Genomic DNA, 14,244 nt, shown 5'->3' with positions numbered 1-14,244 from the left:
TATCTTGACTGTTAAAATAGTCTATTCCTATAAATTGTGCTTTAAATAGGGTAACCATTTTTCCATCTATCTCACTATGAGATTTTCCAGCTAGAACTGACTATTTGGTTTCCAATGAAGTCATATCCCAAGCAATTTTAACTGATTTCATAAGACTCATTTCTAAAAGTTTAATGAATCATTCTCTGTTGAGATCTAGTATTCCCGCGGTGAATCTCATAGCAGATGTCCAATCGTCTATGAGATCTTCTCTGTTTTTGAAATCTAGTACATCAAGGTTAAGCATAACCCCCTAAGGATGTTTAGGTTCTAAAACAGTTTTCCCATAGGGTGTTTGGTGCAAGAGAATTTGATTTCTCCTTGTCTTGGTTCCCGACGGGTGTGATTCTCCACCAGTATGGAAATCGGGTTGAGATTATCTCATATTTATATTCTGAGATCCCACACTTTCCCTTGGTGGTTCTAGAGAAGATGACCAGGTTATAAATGGTGATTCGCCTCTCGTTGTGTTCATCTTTAGATCTACAACTTTGAGATTTGCAAAAAATTCTGCAAGTTTTTGTAGATCATCGAGACCAATCCTTTCTAAAGTTGTCATCAGATTAATTTTTTTTCTGAGATAGATTTAATTAGATTGATCATTTTTTCTTCTTCAGTCAAAGGTTTTAACACTACTTTGGTCTTCCCTTGTTGATGTAACAAGTGTTCAATACCAAAGCATGATGATAACCTTCCTTATGAAGTTCTTTTACTAGAACTTGGTTGTTGTTCTAGGATTTGAATTCTTGTTTGAATATCCTTTAATATTCCAAGAATTTCTTCTTGGTTTTCAAGGATTTTCTCCACATTTTGTGGTACAAAATACAACATATTGCCATAATTTTGTACCGTCTTTTGAATTTCTCTAAAATCTCTCTAGAGTTTAGAGGAATCCGGTACTATTTCTAAGAACATGTTATTTTGAATCATAAGTTTATCTTAGGATTCTGATAAGTTCATTCTTGATATCTAACATTGTTTAGATATTTCTGTTTCAAATATTCCAGAGTTGTAGAATAAATAGTTAATCTCGAACCTGGGTTCGGATTCATGTTAATTGAGAAAATTCTCATTCTCAAACATTTAATTACACCATAATAATAAATTTGTATTTTTGAAATAATTTTACCTCGGCTCTGATACCATTTTACCCAGAAAAATCAATCATTAAAATATGTAAGGGAATTTTTGTCAACTTTAAACTTTTAGGGAGTTTGAGCAAATTTTTCTAGGTGTAGGGAGTTAGGATAAAGATAAGTTTGGATATGAGGATTTAAAACCAATTTTCCCTATTATCAAATACTTAATATTTAAAATTTAATTCAATAAAAAATAAAATAAAAATTGAATTAAAATTTAATCTAAAATTCTTAGATATTTATTCTCGATTTTCGTGCTTTTTTCCGTGATCAACGTGGTCAATGACCTTAGGCTGAAAACTTTTTTCGTGTATTTACTTGAATCGATGATTTGTTGACGCTTAATCCATGCTTTTTAAAACATTTATAAAATCATGAAAAATAGCGATTGATATACAAGCAATTTCTGAAGTTACGTTGTTGCACCAAGACCAAATTTTAATTTAATTAAACTACCAAAATCCAATTTGTTGCCCATTTACAACGTCAATTTTATTACTATATATAACTGATGAATTCAATTGAAAAAGTGATTAAAAACGATAACGATAATGAGAATAATGTCAGTTGCGATTTACTCTCAAGTTTTTTCTAGTTGTAAATCGAAATTTTAACTCATATATTTTCTGGTTTAACTTGTTAAAATTTAAGTTATTTTAATATATCTAAGACTCTTCCACGCTTTGAAAAACCTTTTAAAAGTAGTTCAACCACATCCAGCCAATAGAAAAAAAATGCTTATATAGCCAACAACTTTTACGTCCGAATCGAGAACTATTTTGAGTTTAGAAAACTTTTAAAACACTATTGTCCAAACTCTAAACTCTAAACTCAATTCTAACCACTTTCATCGTAGGATATTTGACCCAAAAAATTCAATTGTATGATCAAATATAATTTTATTAAAAAAATTTCATAATTATTATTTTTTAACAAAAAATCTATTCATTCAGTTTAAACGAAATTTTATAATAATAAATTAAATCGAACCAAATAAAATGAATTATTCATTTTTTTAAAAAATAAAACCAAATTTCCGAATTAACCAGATGATCTTTCAGAATTAAATCGGTTTGGTCGGACTTTTGTTCATCCTTAAGATAGAGATAATCTAAAAATAATTTGATTTGTATGCATCCAAATAAATCAAAAAATAAGAATACATCACCACAAATGCTTTTCTAGGGTACCCATTGCAGTACGCAAGTTTTCTCGTAGAATCTGAATCTGTGTCCAAATAAATGATACTGGGATAAAAGTAGGGGTGAGCATTCGAACGAATCGAATTAGCCATGATCGAACCGAACCGAACTGAACCGAAACATTTATCCATAATCGAACCGACCGAATTAATTTTCATAACCGATGAAAACCGAACCGAATTAAAATCGGTTAATTAACCGATTAACATTCAAAAAATTTGTGATTTAACTTTAATTATATATGTAATTTTTTTTGAACACTATAGTATATACAAATGCATAAAAATATAAAATCACACACATCACAAGTGTATAAGTTTTGTTTGAACACAATTAATACATGTTTTTTTTATAAAATAACATAATATGAGCGGACGACGTCTCGACCGATGACGAGAGATGGGTGGACGGCGGATGAAGCCAATAGTGAAAAATAGATAAGTGAGAACGAGAAAGTCAAGACGTTTATAATTAGATTAGAATTATGGTTGAATTTAAAATTAAAAATTAAATTTATATAAAAAGTTGATAAATAATAAAAATTTATTGAATAATAGTATTTATTATATCAGTTAATTCGGTTAATCGATTTCAAAATTTTGAAAACTGTAATCGAACCGAATTACCTGATATAATCAGAGTTCTTTTTCAAAATTTTAAAATTGAATTTTAGAAATAATCGAACTGAATTTACGAATTGACTCGTCTCGAATCGATTAATTCGATTTAATCGCAATAGTTCTTCACACCTAGTTAAAGTACCATGCGAAAAAAAAAAAGACATAAGACGTAGAGGAGAGTGTTGGACACAAGCTCAATCGCATGTGGGGTCCACGCCTGCTGGATGTGGCCTGTCGGCCAGATTATCTTTTTAATCTTTTTAAAAAAAAATTTCGTATTTTCAACTACTATTATTTTCGTAAATGAAACTAGATATTAAATGAAAACTTTTAGATATAAATAATTATTAGATATTAATTATTATATATTGAAATGTATTATTAATTTATTAAATTAAATTAGTATATACATTATTAATAAATTAATTAAGATGATTTATGATAGTAATTATTATATAAATGAAGATAAAATATAAATGAGTAGATCTTTTGTGAGACGATCTCACAAATCTTTATGAGACGGATCAAGTGGGATATTCACAATAAAAAGTAATACTTTTAGCATAAAAAATAATATTTTTTCATGAATGACCCAAATAAGGGATCTGTCTCACAAAATACGATCCGTGAGACCGTGTCAAACAAGTTTTTGCCTATAACTTTTGATATGACAACGATGTTTTGTGTAATATATCTTAAGTTTACATGTTTATCGTCGACCTAAATGATCAACTTGTTACCCATATACATTAATCTCCATTGAAGGAGCCATGTAAGTTTCCTCTACATGTATGATGAGCTTGACCAAGTCTTGGTCTACTGCTTTATTCCATTTATCAATTAATAATAACAATAAAAAATAATAATACTATATCTCAAATCTTTGATTCACTCTGTCTTATTACAGCAAGTTGCAACTTTGTCGTAGAAATCGATGTGATTTAAATATTTTACATTTATTGACTTTGAAAAATGGTAGTTGATTTGCAAATGTATGTTCAGTAGTTGTCTGTCCTATTTACAAGGTCAACTTGTAATGAAAGTTGACTTTCGTATACAAGTTCAGATTATATATATCAGTAGCCATACATCATCACAAGTTGAAATCCATCAATTTGTAAAGAGGAAAAGCGACGTCTCATCTTCGAGGTAATTTTGATTTCTGAAGTTTAGGTCGTTTACATGAATTTTTTGTGATATCTTCGAAAGAAGAAAGCAGACTCTGAAGATGGGATAGTCCATCATCGACAGGATTTCGAGTAGGCGGATTTGAAGAAGAGTGATGTTAGTAAAAAAAAAGAACTATTTTTAGTGTAAGAATGAGCGAGATATCAAGAGTCAAAAGAGAGTCTCTCTGTTTGTATATGCCCATTGGTGTCCCTAATACCATTTTGTTTATGTTGCGTTTGTAATGAAAGGTACAAATGAATTTGATTTCAAATCCAGACATCAAATTCATTGTATCCATTTGAAAACTTTTATATTAGTTAAATATATTTTTTTGCTCCAATTTCAATTATCAACTTAGTTATTTTAAATCCTTGAACCAAAGGATTTGAAATTATCTTGTAAATTATAATTCATCTGTCAAAATACAACCTTAATGAATTGGTTCGATAGCTTAGCGTTGGTACAGTAGAGTAGGCTTGTGTCTAACTAGGCTAGAAATTGTCTGAATGTGGTGCTGTATAACTTTTCGGTTTTGCATGAAATTGTTTGAATCTTTTTCCATTTTCGAGCACAGATTTCATCAAGAAAGCCAAGAGCAAAACGGTGAGCTTATGGCTTCTGAGAAGGAAACTTTTGGCCTCACAGGACCAACTTTTCTAACTTCTGTCGACTGGTATGATCATATATAATCTAAAATGTTAATTTGTGTACGATCGATCTCCCATGTTAATTTCCTTTATTTGCATAATATTCAACAGGAACAACTCAAACCACAGAAGATCCATTGCAGGCAAGCCTAGTTCAGGGGGTTTATATCCTCGAACGAGACCGCCACCAAAATCGCCAGCCCTCTCAAGCCCTGGCTCCTCTCTGGTGGGAATCCTTCCACTTCATGCTCCACCGTGTGCTCGTCGATGACCACGATCTCTCGATCTTCGGAGCCATTTATGAGTTCAAGTTCCCACCTCCACACTACGCCTACCCAGGCCTGAACCCCCCTCGGTTCGTGCTCGCGTTTCGCGGACCTATCAACAACTCCAGCAGCAGGGCCGAGGATATCAAGCTAAATCTCCACTGCATGATCAACAATCTAGAAAGCAGCACTCGCTTTCGCGTCGGCATGGAAATGACCCAAGAAATCGTCGCGAAATTTGGCGTTGCGAATGTCTGGATAACGGGGCATTCGATCGGGTCATCCATAGGACTCCTTATTGGAAGACACATGACCAAGAAAATGGGAATACATCTTGAAAGTTACCTCTTCAACCCTCCATTCGCATCGCCTCCAATCGAGAAGATCAAGAACGAGAAGGTGAAAATGGGGTTGAGGATGGCTAACAGTGTGATCACTGCGGGGCTTGCTGTTGCTGCAAATGGCGGAAAAATGCCGACAAAGGATACAGTAAACGACCCGTTTCTCGTGCTTTCTACGTGGGTTCCTTACTTGTTTATAAACTCGGGCGACGTGGTCTGTTCGGAGTACGTCGGATATTTCGAGCACAGGGAGAAGATGGAGCAGATTGGCGCTGGTAAGATTGGGAGGCTTGCAACGAAGCATTCGATAGGGAGCATTGTTTCGAGTGCCAGAGGCAAGGATTCTGAAGCAGCGCATCTGATTCCTTCTGCGTATTTGACTATTAATTCGAGTTCTTCAATGGGTTTGATGGAGTCACATGGGATTCATCAGTGGTGGAGGCAGGATTTGGAGTTGAAGTACAAGTTATATCAGTACAAGGAAAATCGAACACGATGATCGATCGAGTTGGAGTATAATATTTATTAAATGTTTAACATAAATTTTCTTGTTTAAATTTCGTTTCATATTTCAATACATGTAGGACTAGTACTTTTGTCATAAAAAAAACAGTTCTTTGTTAGTAATTTAAATAAAATATTTTCACAAAATTAACTCGTGAAACCGTCGAGTTTATGTTAAATCTTTTGATTGACTTAATTGATTAGATATTTGTTGAATATTTGAGAAGCAAAATAAAAAAATAACGATACATTAAAGAATTTATGAGTGCAATGATTATTTTCTTATTAAGTAATTGTCATGCCTCGTGCTCGAGTTAGTCGACATCGACGCTGTTTTACAATAATATAATTGAAAATAACAAGTCCCGTTGTACAACCTAAACCAAAACAGTTTATAATTCACAATCAATCATAAAATTTTCTTTTTAACGTAAATTCTTAAAATGATAAAAATATGCAGAAACATTTAAAACGAGAGATCGAATAAAACGTAAAATGATCATAAAGTAAATTAAATTTTAGTTGTTCCTCTATCTGATCTCCACACTTAACTGAGAGAGAAAGTAAGGGATAAATGATATGATCGTCACTCAGCAAGTGATGTACTTAACAAATACATATGATTTTTTTTTTAAAAAAATATATCATGCATAAGATAATTCATATCATCAACATAAACATATCTTGGCCTAGACACCGAGATTTCTCTTCTCTCTATAGTTTACTGATATCAGTTCCTAATTTTTACTCTTCTAAGGGGGTGATGTCATATAACGATTACAATCTCACCGTGTAAATGCCATAAACTTATCGAATATTGGGATCCCCATCTATATTAAGTTGAATCGTCACATTGTCAAAACATAGAACATACAATAATTGTATCAAGAAAGGGTAGTAAAAGAAGAATTGCGCTCGATCGAAAACTTTCAAAAAACGAAATAAGACATAATAAAAATTATACTTTTAAAACAAGCCCACTTATCTTAAATCTTGAAGAAAACACGAAGAACAACTGTTTCTTGGCTTGGAAGATCTCAAAATCCTCATTGGACCTAGACTGCGACAGAGCTTCCATACTCGATAGAACTTAGAGAACCATAATTTGAAAATTTGAGAACACCTTGAGAAAAAATTCTTGAAATTATGATTGAATTTTGGGTGTGAATTTTCGAACGACATAGAGTGGTATTTATAAATGATTAAGTGAAAATCTTACAATAATTCGATTGATATTTCTTCCAAAATTTTGAGATAATTCTTCCATAATTCGACATTCTTCTTCCATACTTAATATCATATCATATTTTGAGAAACTTGTTCACAAAGTATCATTAATTTCAAAAATTGGTATTGGGCTGGGGTGGTTAAATGTAGACTGCTTTCTTTTACAGATTAATAATGTAATCAGACTGCACTGAAATTTGCTAGCTTTCTTGTTGAGCAAAAACTGCCTTGAATTCAATATTTTTGTGAGGGACAATTATCATAATCACGATTTATTAATATGCAATCATGATTAAGCAGTAAATAACGGAAAAGTGAGTTAAAAATTTACGTTTGAGCATATAAAAATTTCAGCACGACCTATCCATAAATAGGATATACCAAAAAATCAAATACTTAAAATAAACAACATATGCTATAAGGTTTAGAAATTCAAACGACGTAAACTGACTGCATGCAAATATAGGGTTTTATTAAAATGATTATGTAACGTCTCGAAAATTTGAAGGTCCACGTGAACCACTTGCATGCAAGTTATTAAATTTCTTTGGCATTTTATTTAATTGTTTTAAAGCATTAAATGCATGTTTATTTAATTAATTTGTATTTAATTATTTTTATGCATTTTATGCATAATTCATGCACGATAGGATTTAATTCATGAAATTTTAAAATTTCATGCATCAGAATTTCTAGGTGCATTTCACGCTCGAATGAGGAACGGAGACCGGAGAAATTATCAGAAAAATTATTTTACTACATGATTAATTTTTATTAATTATTTTAAGATGTTTTAAATTGTATTTTTCAAAATGGGATTTATTGGGTATTTTTACTCGTAAGATTTTATTTGTTAACGGTACGTAAATTTTGTCGAATCGAAGGACTTTTTGAGGGTTCGACTATTATTTTCAAAAAATTTCAACACAAAACATTTTTTGGGATTACGTTTGGACTTAATGGGCCTAATTTTAAGCTTATTGAGCTTAATTAGCTTTTTAAACCTTTAATTGATAATTTAAAGTCCATTATCTATTATTTATCTATTTAATCTCTACCTAAATTACTCATTAACCTTAACCTAAATCCCACAGCAGCCGACACCCTCCCTCAGCTCCTTTTCCCATCGGTTTCCTCACCAGCAATCCCAAGGTTTCATCGGCCTCACCGTTTCTTCAAATGAAAAATCATCCCGGGTCTCCCTCGCATCGTTCTTACTCTCCAACTTCATAAGGCACGCATTGTACCATCCTTTACGCATCATACACGCTATATACTTGCTGTAATATGTATATTTGTTTATGAAACTCCCGATCCAAGCGTGAGTGCACATGGTTTGCGATTTCTCAAGTGTTTCTTGCATTCTTTTGGTTTGTCACTCACGTTTTTTCTTCAGTTTGTGCAAGGGGTCTGTTGTAGGGTGTGTTTGAAGGCTGTTGTCACCGAAGGGAGTGGAGTGGTAGGCTGGAAACGAGATCATCACAGCATTGTGTAAGGATGGTCCTCGGTTCTTGTTTGTTGGTTCGAGAATGGATTTGATCGGTGTAGAAAGGGTTCGGCCGTGCATGGGCTTGAACCAAGCTATGTCTCAGTCTTTATAAAGTCTGGTAAGATGCTAGGAGTGAGCCATGGGTGTTTGGTTGAGGGAGAAGCTCGGTCCTTGGAGGTAGAGTTTGAATCGGGTGAAGGTGTGCTAGCTTCGAACGAATTCTGTGTAGGATTCGTGCAGCAAATTTTTACTTGGGTTTGGCTTAGTTTAGAAGGGTCATTAAGGGCCTAATGGTGAGTCATAAAGGCTGGACAGGTGGTGGTATAAGGGAGGACCGAAGCGTGAAGGGTAGGAGCCATGGGTAGTTTGATGATTGCTCAAAGGGGGGGGGTGGCCGAGAGCTTTATTTAGGACAGGGGGTAGTGGCCGAAAGACTTTGGATTTAAGGACATAATTTTACTAGTAAATGTTTTAGATTGAGTTGTTTAAGTTATGGTTCAAGTTGGGAAAAATTCGGTTAAGTTTCGAGTCGATTCGGGTTAAAACCGGGACATCGGTCCAAGTTTCAAAACAAATCGGTTAAGTTATAAAATGAGCTTGAGTTTACGTATAGGAATGTTTATAAATATGTTTTGGGACTTTTTAAGGAGTTTGGTAAGTTTCGGGTCAATGTTAGAGGTCAATGGGTAAAACGGTAATTTTTGGGTTTTCCAGGGGCAAAATGGTCATTTTGCACCCGGGGTGAGATTTTGGTCCTGGCAGTGCCCTGGGCACAAATTCATGATATTTTAAATGTTTATGCATCATGTTTACGATTTTTAAGCAATTATGATAAATATGTTGCATGCTTGGTTTAAAGGAAAAATTACGTATATGCATGTTTTTATTAAGTGATGATTATGATGCTATTTTTGAAGGATGAGATTTGATTGTGACTGACGATGTATATGTATACGATGACATGAGATATGATGAGCTGAGGCCCGGGCTCAGTGGGCGGGTTATATTGTCGCTGATGTCCCCTGCCGCCGGGTACCACGGTTTTATAGATGGATCCATCGATAGAGCTGATACGAAAGTCACAACTAATGAAGTGAATTCAATTAAATGAAAATATATACGTATATGATGACACGAGATGACATGATTTGATATGATATGATTTTACACGACACGTTTATGCTATGCTTTGAAGTTCATGAAAGATATGTTGAGTACGATATTTTTCACTGTTGTGTGCTATGCATATGTACTTGTTATTTCTAGTACAGGTGTGTTGAGTCTCTAGACTCACTAGGCGTGTGTGATGCAGGTGAGCCTGAGGATGAGGTGCCTGGAGGTGCCGAACTCTGAGTAGGCAGATCTGGTGCGGTGACACGACCCGAGGACCGCATGTTTTTCCGCATTATGATTTACGAGTTTTGAGATGAGTTAAACATTTTCATACGTTGATGATTTTAAGATTTTATATTTGTTTATTTTTACGTATGATTTTGGATGAGTATGGTTATTTTAAACTGCACTATTTTTACTCCCAAATATTTAAGATCATTTTTAAATGTCATATTTTTCTGTAGAGCGCATGTATGCGAAACGTTTAAATGTTATTTCGAAAATGCGAGCTTAAAAAAAATAAAATATTTCCGCACTTTTAAAATGGTAGATGTTTAAGATTATTTAATAATTTTTAAATGCATGTTTATGACATAAATATGTGCTTTTATTTCATGAGTTACTAGATTGCATTTAATTAGGCTTTAGCATTATTTCACGCTCGTACGAGGAATTGAGACCGGAGACAGTTTGAGGCAAATGTTTTTATCAAATAAGTATTTTTAATTATTTAATATATGATGTAATTGATATGAAAATTTTCGAAAATGAGCCTTTTAATATATTTTTATACATTGAGCCGTATTTTAAATCGGTATTCAATTTTTATCAAAGCGGATGATTTTTTGAGGGTTCGAGTAATATTTTTAAAAGCGCACCTAAACGAAATATTTTACGTGCGCATTTTTGGGACTAATGGGCCTGTTTAGTAAGAGTTTTGGGCCTAGATCACTAACCTCTTTTATATCAAAACTTGGCCCATTCTTATAATCTTTCTTTACCCTAACCCTAGCCCCCTCCCACCTCCATTGGCCGCCCCTCCTCTCTCGAAAATTAGCAGCAGCTTTGGCTCTCAGTTTTGCAAGAAAATTAGGTAGAAACTTCGCCTCGTTCTCCGGTATTCGTCCCTCGCTTCGTTGGTCATCGTTTTACATACATTTTTTCATTAAAGCACGCACGATTCCATTCTTTTCGCATTGATCACTTCATAATATATGTTTTGAATTGTGTTTGCATGATAATTAATAGAGCTGGTGAAGAAAATCAGTTTTACATGATTTCCATACAAACATATGCATTTTTCTTGTCATCCTTCTCACGTTTCTAGCAATGGTTGAAGGGGCTGCATAGATCGAGTTGTGGGAGAATCAAACATTTCTGATTGATGGCGTCTAGATGTTGAGTTCTAAGTGGGATCATGCTCATGTAAGGATCGATCGGACGTTCATGTTTTGGGTTATGGTTTTTTGGTTCGATCGGTTGTTTCAAGGGGTGCAGCATTGCAAATGCTATTCCGGGACGTGGAGTAGACCCTGGTGGGTCTGAGATGCAGCCTGGAGTGGCTCGTGCACAGCTGGTTTCGAGCTAGGAATAAATCGAGAAAGCTAAACGTGGTCAGGGCTCGGCTTTGAGATGTTCAGGTGTATCTCGTGTATTCGAGAGTATAGGTTTGAGGGTAATGGTTAGGGCAGTGTAGGAGGGTTTGATTGTGGTCTAGGGTAGGTTGGTTTGAGTCCGGTCTAGGTCGAGTGAGCGTAGGATGGCTTGGCTTTGAAGTGGAAATTTGGGGTTTTTGCCCACAGGATTGGCGCCGCGGCGCTTAAAAGCTTCGGCTATTGTAGCACCGAAGCGTTAATGCATGGCGCATATGCACTTACAAGCACTGCAACGCTACTCAGGCAGTGCCTAGGTGCTAGTCTTGTGCTTGGGAGTTTTTGATTTAATGAGAATGGTTCGTTTTGGGTATTGATATGTCAATGTGTTCAAGGTTGTTGACGGTTTAATTGGGTCATACAAGGTTTGGTTAGGGGGCTTTGAAATATGGTTTAAGTTTGGTTAAGTTCAGACTAAAACGTGGACTTCGGTCTAAGTTTTAAGCGAATTATAGAAGTTAAGGTTTGAGCTCGATTTTACGTCTAAAAATGGTTATAATTATGTTTTTAAAGCGTTCGATAAGTGTGATTGAGAATATGTCATTTTTGCAACTGAGTATGTTTACAGTCCTGGCAGTGTGCCCTGACAACTGTTCATGCATATTTAAAATGTATATGTTGATATTGAACATGGATTTTTATGTTATGTTAGAAACACGTTGCATGCTTGATTTTAAGAAAATGAATATATAAGCATTCGTTTTACAAGAGATGAATATGATGACATGTTTTCAAAGGAAGTGAGTTGGTTTTGACTAATACGAACACGAACACGAACATGTAAGGTCAAGGCTCAGTGGACGAGTAAAACTATCGCTTATATCCCCTCCGCCAGGGTACCAGCAGTTATACATAGATAGATCCATCGACTTAGAGTTGATACGAAAGTCACAATTAATGATCTGAATTCAATAAGGAAAAATTAACACGTATAAGTTGATATGATATGACATGATTTGAAATGAATATGTTTACACTTATGTTTATATTTTTGAAGACCATGAAACTTATGTTAATTACAGTACTTTTCGCTGTTGCTTGATATGTATATGTATTTGTTATTATGGTTCCGGAGTGTTGAGTCTTTAGACTCACTAGGTGTGATTGATGCAGATGATCATGAGAATGTGGAGATTGGAGGCATTGCAGACTGAGTAGGTGGAGCTGGGGGTGCATATGATAACCCGAGGACCTTGCATTCATCCGCATATTATGTTTAGAGTCAGGGGTTTTAAACAATATTTTCACATGTTTATGATTCTCGTTTATGCTCTGGTGATGGCCATAATTTTTGTCGAATTATTAAAAGTTAGGAGAGATATACGTAATATTTATTTTCCTTTTATTAAGATTAGAATCCTAGATTTAGTTCTGATTTGATTTGATTCTGATTTATTTCCTAGTTTTAGGATATTTCCTGATTTCTTTTCTTTGCTCCGTTCCTTGTATTTATACTTCATTTGACATTAATAAAATTTAAGAATTCAGTTTATCGAATTCTTCATGGTATCAGAGCGACCATGGTAAAACACGGTCTCGCCACAGGAACCTCTTCGGAGGAAAAATCCGATATCCTTGATTCGAATCCCAACCCTTCCAATAACTCTCTCCTTATCCGTAAGAATGTTCATCTGTGGACGCGGAAAAAAAGAGTACCTCACCGGAGAAATTGAAGCCCCAGCAAAGACTGATGCCGGCTATAAGAAGTGGAAGACGGAGAATCACTTAATCATGTCATGGCTCATCAATTCCATGAGTTTGGAAGTATGTGAGAATTTCCTTCTCTACGAGAGTGCTAAAGATGTTTGGGAGGCAGTCCGTGAGACGTATTCAAGTTCCGATAACACCTCGGAACTGTCGGCTATTGAATCAGCCCTTCACGACCTCCGACAGGGAGAACTCAGTGTCACCCAGTACTATAATGCCCTCACCAAACAATGGCAGCAACTTGATTTTTTTGAAACCCACGCTTGGAAGTGTCCGGAAGATGGTCAGCGCTATCGCAAGATTGTGGAGCAGAAGCGCACCTTCAAGTTTCTACTCGGTCTCAACAAAGAACTAGATGAAGTTCGAGGCAGAGTAATGAGTGCCAAGCCATTCTTGGGTCCTTCGAGAAGCTTTTGCTGAGATTCGCCGCGAAGAAAGCCGCAAAAAGGTCATGATGGGCCCACCTTCTACCTCGGTTGATGGTTCTGCCCTCCTCGGGTCTTCACTCGGTGCTACTGGAGCAACTCAACAAGAGAGCGTAAGTCACGGCCAACATGTGAGCACTGTTCCAAACCAGGGCACACGAAGAACACTTGCTGGGTTATCCATGGCAAACCTTCTGATTGGAAATCATTCCGTCCTCCGACTGCCAAGACCAACCGCTGGCCTCTCAGCTCAGCCCTCAGGCGACCAGGCCAACGACAGTCCGTTCTCTCCGCAACAGATTGAAGCACTACAACAAATCATGTCTGCAACCTTAGTGCAGCATGCTACTGGATCTAAATCCACCAGCCTTCACGCTACCAAAGGTATAGACGTTCTTGCTTTAATTTCCGCTCAGCAGTTCTCGTGCTCTTGGATTGTCGACTCGGGTGCCTCCGACCATATGATCGGCAATCGGAATCTCTTTACAACATACCAACCCAATACCGACTCTCTCCATGTTCGGATTGCGGATGGTACCAAGACCCGGATTGCTGGTTTCGGATCCGTACAGATTTCCTCCGACCTTACTCTTAAATCTGTGCTGCATGTTCCTTCTTTGGATTTCAATTTATTGTCCATTAGTAAATTGACAACCGATGAACAGTGCTCGGCTAATTTTTCCAATAACGTGTGTTTTTTCCA

The 14,244-nt window shown here is 35.6% G+C and overlaps 1 protein-coding gene and 1 pseudogene across 1 annotated transcript; both read left to right on the top strand.

Annotated features, from left to right (window-relative positions):
- The first annotated feature begins 4,000 nt into the window (after positions 1-4,000).
- On the top strand, positions 4,001-6,059 carry LOC142532882 (GDSL esterase/lipase At4g10955-like; annotated as a pseudogene).
- Positions 6,060-13,032: 6,973 nt separating this feature from the next.
- On the top strand, positions 13,033-13,536 carry LOC142532254 (uncharacterized). The gene has a single exon (XM_075638572.1). It carries the CDS (start codon positions 13,033-13,035, stop codon positions 13,534-13,536), a length of 504 nt encoding a protein of 167 aa, XP_075494687.1.
- Positions 13,537-14,244: the final 708 nt, after the last annotated feature.

This window comes from Primulina tabacum, chromosome 18 (genome assembly GCF_025594145.1).
Source record: "Primulina tabacum isolate GXHZ01 chromosome 18, ASM2559414v2, whole genome shotgun sequence".
Taxonomy (NCBI): domain Eukaryota; kingdom Viridiplantae; phylum Streptophyta; class Magnoliopsida; order Lamiales; family Gesneriaceae; genus Primulina; species Primulina tabacum.
Note: the sequence above shows the minus strand (reverse complement) of the source record. Positions and strands in the feature narration are given on the sequence as shown.